At 45.6% G+C, this 12,090-nt stretch overlaps 1 protein-coding gene and 1 pseudogene across 3 annotated transcripts in view; both read right to left on the bottom strand.

Annotated features, from left to right (window-relative positions):
• The window catches only part of RTEL1 (regulator of telomere elongation helicase 1), a 45,775-nt gene extending 34,215 nt beyond the window's left edge, over positions 1-11,560 (bottom strand). For 2 of the 3 annotated variants that reach the window (XM_069952351.1, XM_069952352.1), the window contains exons 1-12: positions 11,197-11,559; positions 8,859-9,057; positions 8,191-8,284; positions 7,446-7,527; positions 7,311-7,371; positions 6,799-6,874; positions 6,191-6,275; positions 4,268-4,333; positions 4,029-4,182; positions 2,598-2,636; positions 2,131-2,209; positions 29-126 (exon numbers count right to left, since the gene is read on the bottom strand). In XM_069952351.1, coding sequence (XP_069808452.1) covers positions 29-126; positions 2,131-2,209; positions 2,598-2,636; positions 4,029-4,182; positions 4,268-4,333; positions 6,191-6,275; positions 6,799-6,874; positions 7,311-7,371; positions 7,446-7,527; positions 8,191-8,284; positions 8,859-9,057; positions 11,197-11,298 — 1,135 coding nt within the window. In that variant the 5' untranslated portion in view covers positions 11,299-11,559. Of the gene's footprint in view, positions 1-28; positions 127-2,130; positions 2,210-2,597; positions 2,637-4,028; positions 4,183-4,267; positions 4,334-6,190; positions 6,276-6,798; positions 6,875-7,310; positions 7,372-7,445; positions 7,528-8,190; positions 8,285-8,858; positions 9,058-11,196 lie in introns of all 3 variants that reach the window. The other variant, XM_069952350.1, reaches the window with a different exon arrangement.
• LOC138773631 (U2 spliceosomal RNA) lies at positions 366-533 on the bottom strand (annotated as a pseudogene).
• Positions 11,561-12,090: the final 530 nt, after the last annotated feature.

The raw sequence follows: 12,090 nt of genomic DNA, 5'->3' as shown, positions 1-12,090 counted from the left end.
GTTAGACTTAAAACAGAGAACTCCTTACTTCCGCCCACATGCTGTATGATCTGATCCAGTAACTCCAGAAGACTCGTTCTTGTTTCGTATGTGATCCCCGCAGAAGCAAAGAGCTCAAAGATGTAACTGTGCGAAGAGAAGGATCTGTAAGACTCGGAGCAATCTCAAGACTGTATGAGCTTTCACATAGCAAGATGAAAAAACCACCTATAGGAGAATCCCATGTAGAGGCAGCGATAAGGCTGAACGAGAACAGTCTACCCTATATAAACATCTGACATCCCCAATGTGTGCACAGTAACAGACCATACACAGTGGTCCAGACCACTAAAACCATAAAATGGTATGTCCTATATATATTTTTTTTTAGGTGCCCTGAACCTGGAAGCACTGCAATACCAGGTCAATGATTGGAGCAAGCTTTTTCCATCTCCCTGTTCTGAAAATCCATTTAATATATGGTCCCCAGATAGGGTGCGTATCAGATATTAAACTGATAAGAACAGATCTTAGCCAAAAGGCCGAGAAGCAATGGTATGTACTATTTCTTTAAGGTCTGGGCAAATGCACAGACCATGGACGGCATAGTCACATGCACTGGCTCATAGAAAACAATGGGTATACTATGTGCAATTGCGGATAGTATACAGACCATTTTGTACAGCTGTGTACAAGGGAGTATTACTTGGCATTAGGAAGTTCATTACAGTCTGAGGGGACTGACAGTAGTGTAGGGCACTATAAGTTTGTGAAACACAAAGGGGGCACTTTTACTGTTTGCTACCCAGTTACCAGAATTGTGGGAACTTAAAGAATACTTACCAGTGCCTGTGCCCCCATAGGACCGCTCCCGGGTCACCTAGAATTGGGTTATGTCACATACCCAGCTCCTCCAGCTGCAACGTCACAGCCTGCTGGGCGATTGCTCGTCCCAATCACTGATTGGCTGAGCAGGTAATCAATCACTCAGGCATGTGATGTCTCTGCAGGAGGCAGTCAGCGGGACCTGGGAACCACACTTAGGGGGCACGAGTATAGATAAGTATATTTGTTTATTATGTTCCCACAGCACCCTGCCTTTTTTGTATTTTACAGAACTTCTCCTTGAACTATAGTTACCATAGACAAATGATTGGTAAACAGATAGTGTGGCTTGTGTTCATAAATGTTATCCAGAATCTGCACTGAATAGATGCCAACTTTCTATGTTTTTTGTTTTTTTTTCCAAACATTTTACTTAAAAGCAGAAAATTAGGTTATCCATGTAACCAATTGCTGGAAGGATGCCATGTGGTCAGATAAAATCTCCACGTTCTCTGCTGTGTATTGTATATTACCGGCAGGAATGTTACACACTCATCCAGACTGACGAACCGCACAACAGGAACATTTTGTACCAAAATGAGGAGGGTGTGGGGGGGAGGGGGAATTAAGGTAGATATCGATCCCATAGCCATTTTCTTTTGCCAAGGTGCTAAAAAGCGGTTACTTGACGTCATCATCATATATTCAGGAGTCTGCATACCAGCTTTACCCGATCCCTGATCAGCTTAATAGCACTGAAACATCCCCAGTGCATGGAGTTGTCTAAGCTGGGGCTTCAATTATAAGGTAAACCCAAATACATCAGCACTTCTAACTTCCCTAATATATTTTACAAGCTTAAGTGGTCAAATCAGAGCACAAGGATGTGATAGAAGGAGGTCCGCCACTATAAACCAGACAGCCCACATTCTACCTGTTATATAGACATTCAGAGCCTAGATTTATTAGGATACCAGAAAAAAAGCATTTCAATATATACTCAAGCATACCTGCAGCATGCCCATTGATTTTACTAGAGCAAATGTAGCCTTCTAGTGACTACATGCAGCCTGTTTTCTTGTTTTTCTATTTCGGAAACACTCTGGGTCTGCCACTGATACACCCTAGTATAGGTCAGAATACTTTTGCCCCAGTACTCTGACATATATTGGAAAATAATCCTGAAAAGTTCACATGACTGGGTCCTTAATTCGGCATGAAGGGAAGAAGAAAGCTGCCAGATTATCAGATATTCTGACTCATCAGGCATTCATATACAAAAAAAAAAACAAAAAAAAAAAACACTACTGTAGTGCTATCCCCTACCTTCCTTCCCTGGTAATGCCATTCCCATTGGCTGGAAGTGTTACAGCGTCAATGGCACTCTCTATCTGCAGGAGGGCCCCTGGGGGATTAAAACCGTACCGTTATATTATACACACGTGTTACCTTATACACATGCACCCAGCACCATCTAGTGGCTGAAGGGTAGAAAGGCAGAATACATATAATTAAAAACAGTGTGCTGCCATCTAGTGGACATAATGTAGTATGAACACAAAAAATGTAAATTAACATCTATCACACAGTATGTTTTTCTCCAATGAAATAACAGTAAATAAAATAAAAGTTTACAGGTCCTATAGTTTTGCTACCTGTGTTTATTGAAAGTAAGAAAAGATCTTGTAAAATGATATCCAAACTATTAATATTTCCAGATGTACCAGGCTGTTACATCAATGTTTGCTAACCTGTGTTTCTGTCTTTAGGAGCGGCCAGGTATCAACACTCACCCTTTATCTTGGCCAAGTCTTCAATTTCTACATTTAAACCTGGAAACACAGCAACATTAAAGATATAAGGAGAAAAAGAAATAGCTGAACCCCACCCAAACTCGAGACAAAAGTCGGGCTATTATTGGAAGACACCGGCCATGTTTTTCTGATCCTGAATAAACCCTTTAAAAGAGATCACAAAAAAAAAAAACAATTTTGACATGTCAGAGAGACGGGATGTCAAATGTTTTGAACACTGAGTCTGAGTGTTCAGACCGTGACCGATCAGGAGAACGAGCTGGGAGAAGTCGCGCTGTGTGCGCTCCTCTCCCTGCTGTCTCCCTGTTACATGAAGACTTTCCAGGTGTGAAGGCTTAAAGTGATACTGTCATTCCCTACCCATATCAAGAGTTCTCAGCACCTTCTTAAGCTTATATTGTGGACATTTATTTGGGGTCTCTCCCCTCAAAAATGCATGTTATTGTTGGTGCGGCCGTGAAAGCCCACCTCTCCACCCACATCGGCCCCGTCCCTCTGTGACATCATATGCATATAGGCCCCACCCCCTCTGCAGCATAATCAGAATAGGACAACCTAGAGGCATAGCCCCACCCTCTCTGTGAAAGCTGGATTAGAGGGGGCAGGGCCTAGGCCCATTCAAATGGCTGCAGTGGGGTCGGGGCCTAGACGCCAATAACGTCAAGGAGGGGGCTGGGCTTACTGCGCTGATGTGGACAGAGATATGATGTTCCATGCCCATTAAGCCCCGCCCCTACGGCACTGTCCACCAACAATAGTATGCATTTTTGAGGGGAGAGACCACAAAGAAATTCTTATACGGCAGGATATGAATTTTTTATATGGAAAGGTGGTACAATATCACTTTAAAAATAAAGAATTCAAACAGCATGCCTAGTGCAATCAAATCCAAGAAATGTATTCACATCATACAGTACAGAAATGCAACGCTGTGCTTGATAAAGACCCTTAGGGTCAAAACGTTGCATTCCTGTACTGGATTATGTGAATACATTTCTTGGATTTGAAATATTTTTTCTAATTCTGTCCATTTATCCAGAATTCATCAGGTAGCTTTAATGAAATAGGAATGGAATTTTAATTTATATATATAGTAGATGGAGAATGAAAACCTTGTTCTTACCCTGCATGGCCACATTTACGCATCCTTAATGCTCTATGTAATTGTGGATCCGCAACTAGGGACAGCATTACCAATGTGTATCTGTAGCCAGAAGAATTGAATGGACCCACTGATTTAAATGAGTGATCCATGCAACAAATGCAGTCTGTACAAGACACGCCAATATTTTTTGCAGCAAGAATCCTGTCCATTTTTACAGATCTAAAGCAACTACAGATGTGTAAAAAGGTCCGATCATATCAATGGCAGACAGTATAAGACTGATGTGTGAAAGGGTTCTAACTCACCAGAACTGGGTGCTTCCATGTTGAACTGTGCGCTTATGTGCTTCTGCTCCAGGTTGTCTGTGAGGTCCTTCATCACCAGATCCAAAGCATCAATGCCAGAAGCCAAGTCATACGGTGTCAGGTCAAAAGAGGCCGACTCCTCACACATTCTCTCCTGACAGGATGGTAAAAAGTCATAGGTAAAGGTCAAGCTCCATGACCCTAATGGTACAGGACGGCTGTCCGGGATGATGACGTACCACATTGTGTGCTTCATCAAATATCACAACCGTGCCCTTCAGATCAATGTTATGCGCCTTACGACTCTAGAAAACAAGAATCATGGGACAGGTTTACTAATGTTGTGTAGGACCTAGACTGCTCGCTCTATGGCGATCATCTATGCTGGCAGGTAAACAAAGCTCTTCAGTGACTTGTGCCAAATGATTGTGTCGAAGTTTATTATGCTGGTATTTGTCTATGCCAAAAACTTCCATTAGCTATATAAAATCACCCACAACTCTTCCTGTTAAAGAGATGCGCCATAAAAAATCTTTTTCTTTAAAAACTAGTGACAAAAACTTACAAAAATAAAGCAGCTGATAAGTACTGGAAGACTACAGATTTGTAAATAGAAGTAAACTTCTGAAACCAGTTGATTTAACCCTTAGAAGACCGGACATTTCTCATTTGAACTCCCCTAGCGGCGCCAGGACGTACATTTATGTCCTTGGCCGTTTAGGGGTTAAAAGAAAAAGATTTTTACCGGAGTACCTCTTTAAGGCCCACCAGCTTTCATAAAAGCGGCAAAGGTTGTGAAAACAAAATGGAAAAAAAAAACGTTTTTCTGCAAATTGCAGCTTCAACAAATATTTGTAGGCCAGAAAAATGACATACAGATGCAAGTCCCCATAAAGAGTCTAAGGGAGCATTGACACGTACAGGATCTACGGATCTGCAGCAGATTTGATGGCGCTGATCTGAAGCTGCAGATTTGCTTTGAGTCAACGGTTTCAAATCTGCACCATCAAATCTGCTGCAGATCCTGTACGTGTTAACGCACCCGGGGGCTATGTTCACACTACGTAAGTCTCCGGACGCAGCGCGTTCCGTGAATAAGCGGCCAGAGACAAGTAGTTTGCGTACAATGGAAAGTATACGATCTACGGCGGCACAGTTCACACTACGTAAGAACTTACGCGAGGATCTATGTGGCGGCGTAAAAAATGAACCAGACCATTGTTTGAGAACGAAAATTCTGTAACTGACGCCCGTAGCGTAACATGCGGTCCCGTACGTAGTGGTGATTTCCTCATTTTGCCATCTTTTTGTGCCGATCCAAAAGGTTCTGTGGGGTGTCCGGGGCTAGGCGAAGATTTCCAAGTAAAAGACCGCTGTCAGATCGCTACGTAGGGCGCTCAGGAATCGTAAGTAGACTGCGGGTGTAAGTTCGCACTCCGTACGTAGCCGGCCGCAAGTAGCGTAAATCCCTGGCCGGAGTTTACCGCGTATATTTTCGCGGCCGGACATATACGCAGTGTGAACATAGCCTAAGGCTGGGTTCACAAACAGTATATTTCAGGCAGTATTTGGTCCTCATGTCAGGTCCTTATAGCAACCGAAACCAGGAGTGGATTAAAAACACAGAAAGGCTCTGTTCACACAATGTAGAACCCTCAGCTGTTAGTACTACAATCAGGATATCATCCTTGGACCTACACAAGAATGTTTTCAATCCAAGCAAAGATCTCCATCAGAAAATGATAATGACTTATTCTCATAAAGACAAAACACTGTCTGCACAAAGCTAATAAAATCTCTTGTGTGTTCTAGATAATTTTATTTGACAACCCAGAACCTATAGCGTCCTATTGAAGCTGGAAATAGAAATATATTTTATAACTATTCTATATAAAAAGCTCCAGCCTGTCCCATGACATAAGAGAAGGTCTAGCAAGACATGTAGATTATATATATTAGAAAGCATTGGTGCAAAACCTGCAGTATTCCAGCTATTGCAAACCTATAATTCCTATCATGCCTGTACAGCCAAAGGACGCCAAGGCATGATGGGAACTGTAGTTCTTAAGCACCATTGCATTAGTTGGTTGCTGGATCTCAATGAATTCAACAATAGATTAGATATATGTAAGCAGAGGTTACAGTTGTAGAGATACTATTACCTTTGGGTCCAGCAGATAATTGTAGGGCATGAATATAATGTCCGCTTGCTGCTTGAGATTCCTTGAGAGGTAGTAGGGGCAGGCTCTGCACACAAAAAGATCCAACACTTAGAAAATAACATGTATAGTCTATTTCAAGGGGCTGAAAAATCTAATTGCATTGTAAGCAGATCACTGAGGATTCTAAAACCCTTGGTGATATCAGCAGCCAGACATAAGAGAGGTCACATGTCCTAGCCCACTGCTCTATAAATGTAACACCCCTTATTATGATATCCATGTGCACTTAGACTGTATTCACATATTGCCTTATTTATTCAGTTCCAGCTAAAACAATCAAAAAGGCAACGTGTGAACATAGCCTAACTGCATAAGGGTTAGTAGTAGGGTTCAGTGGACCTGTCAAACTGTTCAGGTTCGGCAACGTAGGCCATAGGCTGTATCCATGCTTTCCTGGCAGCCCTATGGCTGCATCCAACTTCTGCAGGTGTTGGGAAGTGTGCCAAATGCCAAGCGTTTGGATTCGGAGATCGTTGCCAAACCCAAACCGTTTGGCAGGTCCGCTCAACACTAGTTAGCAGATGTGACGTGTGACGTTACTGCAGTACCTGTGCTTGGTGCCGCTCTTCACCAGGTCCTCGATGTCCAGTATGTGGGTGGTGAGATCCTTCTCTGTGCTCTTTTCTAGGAAGACAATCATTGCAGACTGTATGAGTTTGTATTATGGCCCCAGTGAACACTACTTGACATTTCAATGTAGTTGCAAAGATTATAATTTCAAGCATATCTATGGCTGGCATGCCTTGTAGTTTTACAGCAGGGCCTCCGCTTTACAATATCTGCGGGTATGATATGACAACAAGGGGTATAACATGGCATACAGAACACAGGTGTCAAACTCAAGCCCTTCAGCTGTTGCAAAACTACAATTCCCATTATGCCTGGACAGCCAAAACCTTTAGCTTTGGTTGCCCAGGCATGATGGGAATTGTAGTTTTGCAACAACTGGAGGGCCTGAGTTTGACATCCCTGATCTAGAAGAATGGGGAGACTGGGCAACCTGAGCCATTTTTATCACATGACTTCTTCTCACCATAATCTATCATATCACAGAACTTACCCTCCACATTATTATAGTAGTGACAGGAGCGGGTGGACACCTTGGAGCGGCACATATGGACCTGACAGGACGATACAAGTTATGTTAATCTGTATGTAACACATGATGACAGCGATGCAGATGGAGTATACGTACCTTCACGTGATTATTTTCTTGCTTCTTCACATCTGGGTGTATGCACAACTGCTCCCGGGAGCCCAGGACGCTGACTTTAGGCCTAAAAATAAAAAGGTGATTAGTTAGTTTTCAGAGTCAATGACTGTGACAATGGCCAATAGTGATGTGTAGACGCCGGAGTCAGATCATCTCTAGAAAACGGTTTTGTGGAATGTGCCCGGTATGTAGTGGTTAGTATCGATCAAAAGTGGCCAAGAAAGGAGAACCAGGGACCAAGGACAGAGTCATAGAGAGGGTGAATTAAGGAGGGTGAAGGCTGGCTGGTCTAACCTGATCCCATAGAAGAGCTGCTGTACAGCAAAATCCCCTGTCCACCAACAAAAATGTCTACAGTGGGCATCAGGCCTGGAGCCATGGGACTAGGTGCCTGGTGTGATGGGTCACCTTCTCCATCATGTGGACGGCCAGGTGCGCGTGCGCCATTTACCTGGGGAAGAGATGGCACTATGGGAAGAAAACAAGATGGCGGGGGCAGTGTGATGGGCAATGTTCTGCTGGAGACCTTGTGTCCTGGCATCATGTGAATGTTACTGTGACACTGACCACCTACCTGACCCTTGTACCATCATGGCAGTGGGACCCCCTAATGGCAGCGGATATTGCAAAGGGGCCACATTGCAGACATTGTTCAGGAATGAAGATGATGAGAAAGAAATCAAGATGGTGACCCCCCCCGACCCCCCCCCAATTGTTATATCATTACCTGTACGTTGTCTGCTTCAGTTCACTGATGACTTGTGTCAGCTGAGAGTGAGTTCTGGAGGCGTAAATTATCCTGGGGACATCACTGTAATATGCTTCAAAAGCAAAGGAAATATCTATGTTTTAAAGGGGAGCTCCAGGATAAAGACATTTTCTAAGAACACCCTAAACCCATTGAAGATTAATAATAAGTTAATAATCATAAAAAAAAATTCTAAAATTCACTTACTGATGAGATTGATTTTTCCCCCAAAATTGTGACCCCCAGCTGTTGAGGAACTACAACTCCCATCAAGGCTGTCAGTGCATGATGAGAGTTGTAGTTTCTGTAACAACTGGAAAGCTAAAGGTTACAGAGCAATACTGTAAAGGAGCTGTCAGGGTATGATGGGAGTTGTAGCCGCAGGTCCTATGTGATCCTCTAAACACCCCCCCTGCCCGGTCTGTTACAATGTATCAGCGCAGGTGACAGTCTGGATACAAGCTATTGACTCGGCAGAGGATTGTCTGGACTGGATAAAATGGTAACAAACCCTCAGCTGTGTGAAGCTTTAGTAGTATGGGTGGGGGGGGACCACTGAATGTTGCTATCCACTGACGGTATACAGTAGAACATGTCCGCTGTTATCTCTAGCGCACATTGTGGCCTCCATCACCGTCATCCTGTACCTGAGCCTTGTGCACTCAGCTCTCCGCTCCCCCAGTCTGCAGTCGGCCGGTCCGGGAACATCTCCGCTCCTTGCATACGCTCTTTGATTTTCCGGGCAGTGATGCCATCTTTATAGTGTTGGCGCCAGGCTAGAGTGGCACAGAGTAAGCACAGCGTCTTTCCTGTGCCTGTGGGGCTCTCCAGGACACCATTGACTCCCTGGAGGAAAAAAAAAAAAAAAAAAAGATTAATAAGGCTGCATTCACACGTTCCGTGAAGTTGTCCGTGCGGGTACATGTATAGCCCATTGCTTTGTATTGTGCTGTCACCCTAGTGCAATCCCCTCCTATACCTCCTAGCGGTGTCACCCCAGTGCAAGCCCCCCTTCCCCCTATATCTCCTAGCTATGTCATCCTAGAGCATACCCTTCTTATATCTCCTAGCTATGTCACCCTAGTGCAAGCCCCCCTATATCTCCTAGCTGTCACCCTAGTGTAAGACCCCCTATATCTCCTAGCTATTACCCTAGTGCAAGCCCCCTATATCTCCTAGCTATGTCACCCTAGTGCAAGCCCCCCTATATCTCCTAGCTATGTCACCCTAGTGCAAGCCCCCCTATATCTCCTAGCTATGTCACCCTAGTGCAAGCCCCCCTATATCTCCTAGCTATGTCACCCTAGTGCAAGCCCCTCCTTTCTCTCCTAGCTATGTCACCCTAGTGCAAGCCCCCCTATATCTTCTAGCTATGTCACCCTAGTGCAAGCCCCCCTATATCTCCTAGCTATTACCCTAGTGCAAGCCCCTCCTACATATCTCCTAGCTGCGTCACCCTAGTGCAAGCCCCCCTATATCTCCTAGCTATTACCCTAGTGCAAGCCCCCCTATATCTCCTAGCTATTACCCTAGTGCAAGCCCCCCTATATCTCCTAGCTATATCACCCTAGTGCAAGCCCCCCTATATCTCCTAGCTATGTCACCCTAGTGCAAGCCCCCCTATATCTTCTAGCTATATCACCCGAGTGCAAGCCCCCCTATATCTCCTAGCTATATCACCCTAGTGCAAGCCCCCCTATATCTCCTAGCTATGTCACCCTAGTGCAAGCCCCCCTATATATCCTAGCTATATCACCCTAGTGCAAGCCCCTCCTTTATCTCCTAGCTATGTCACCCTAGTGCAAGCCCCCTTATATATCCTAGCTATATCACCCTAGTGCAAGCCCCTCCTTTATCTCCTAGCTATGTCACCCTAGTGCAAGCCCCCCTATATCTTCTAGCTATGTCACCCTAGTGCAAGCCCCTCCTATATATCTCCTAGCTGCGTCACCCTAGTGCAAGCCCCCCTATATCTCCTAGCTATTACCCTAGTGCAAGCCCCCCTATATCTCCTAGCTATTACCCTAGTGCAAGCCCCCCTATATCTCCTAGCTATATCACCCTAGTGCAAGCCCCCCTATATCTCCTAGCTATGTCACCCTAGTGCAAGCCCCCCTATATCTCCTAGCTGTCAACCTAGTGCAAGCCCCCCTATATCTCCTAGCTATATCACCCTAGTGCAAGCCCCCCTATATCTCCTAGCTATATCACCCTAGTGCAAGCCCCCCTATATCTCCTAGCTATATCACCCTAGTGCAAGCCCCCCTATATCTCCTAGCTATTACCCTAGTGCAAGCCCCCCTATATCTCCTAGCTATTACCCTAGTGCAAGCCCCCCTATATCTCCTAGCTATATCACCCTAGTGCAAGCCCCTCCTATATCTCCCAGCTGCATCACTCTAGTGCAAGCCCCTCCTATATCTCCCAGCTGCATCACTCTAGTGCAAGCCCCTCCTACATCTCCTAGCTGTCAACCTAGTGCAATCCCCTCCTTTATCTCCCAGTTGCGTCACCCTAGTGCAAGCCCCCCTATATCTCCCAGCTGTCAACCTAGTGCAAGCCCCCCCCATATCTCCTAACGATGTCACCCTAGTGCAAGCCCCTACCAGCCAGTGCAAACCTTCTCTCCCTTGTGTAAGCCCCTCCCAGCTAAATCTCTGTAGAGCAAGCCCCTCCTACTTCTTCCTAGTGAGATAACTCCTCTTTTGCACAAGCTCCTTCCACTTCTTCCTCCCTTGTGTAAAACCCCTCTAGCGGTCCCATTAGAAACCCCTCCCATGTTTCTCCCTTGTGTAAGCCCCTCCTACTTGTCTCCCTTGTGTAAGCCCCTCCTACTTGTCTCCCTTGTGTAAGCCCCTCCTACTTGTCTCCCTTGTGTAAGCCTCCCCCATGTTTCTCCCTTGTGTAAGCTCCTCCCATGTGTAAGCGCTTCTTGATTGTAGCCCCTCCCACTTGTGTCCCTCTAGTGTAAGCCCCTCCCCTCACCTTGTTCAGACACTCCAGCACTTTGCTCATATAGTCCTCCTGACACTTGTACGGAGTGAACGGGAAGTCCACGGTGACCCCGCACAGCTCCAGCCGAGGCATCTCCGCCGCTCAGCCCTCACCGCCAGCTCCAGGGTTCACAACTCCCGCCCGTACGTCCTGACGTCACCCCGGACGTTCCCTGTCCTCCTGACGTCATCCGCGGCTCATTTTGGTGCTGGAAATTGCGCTTCTTGTGCCCGCCGTGCCCCCTACATCGGGCGGGCTGCCGTGACTACACGTTCCCAGACTATATTCCCGCTGTATACTACACGTATAGAAACCGAAGGCTGAGGCTACACAAACATGGCGCCTGTCACTGGAGGTGTGCGCGGAGCACCATGGGAATTGTAGTTTATCAGTAGATGCTTTACAGGGCGACTTCCAGCGGTTACCCCTAGCAACCTATCAGGACTTCGCTTTCAGTATCCTGTCTGCTGCAGTGAAAAGAAACCTGGAACCCTATTGGTTGCTATGGGCAACGCTACCATGTGTATTGATCCCTCTCTAATCTATGGGCCAGTGGTTTCCATGATGTATTACAGCTGGTATTTCTGGTCTGGGCTCCTAGACTTCTGGTGGCCCACAGATGTCACTATGTAGGTTGCCCGGGCATTATGGATATGCGAAAAAGGCCTTAGGGCTGTGTTCACACATTGTAACTTGAGGCAGAGCCCCACCCCAGCCCCAAATTATAACCAAAATCATCTTGACATTTTCAGGTGTTTTTGTGTTTCTTTTTTACACATGTCGGAGTGTTTTTTTGCATCGTATAATACACTGTAATACGTCTTTGCACTGTATTATCGCCTGTTGCTGTGAGAGACGAGGCCTAGTAGGAGGGCTAAGATGGCG

The sequence above is a fragment of the Dendropsophus ebraccatus genome, chromosome 14 (assembly GCF_027789765.1).
Source record: "Dendropsophus ebraccatus isolate aDenEbr1 chromosome 14, aDenEbr1.pat, whole genome shotgun sequence".
In the NCBI taxonomy this organism is placed as follows: Eukaryota; Metazoa; Chordata; class Amphibia; order Anura; family Hylidae; genus Dendropsophus; species Dendropsophus ebraccatus.
This window is presented reverse-complemented; position numbering and strand designations above follow the sequence as displayed.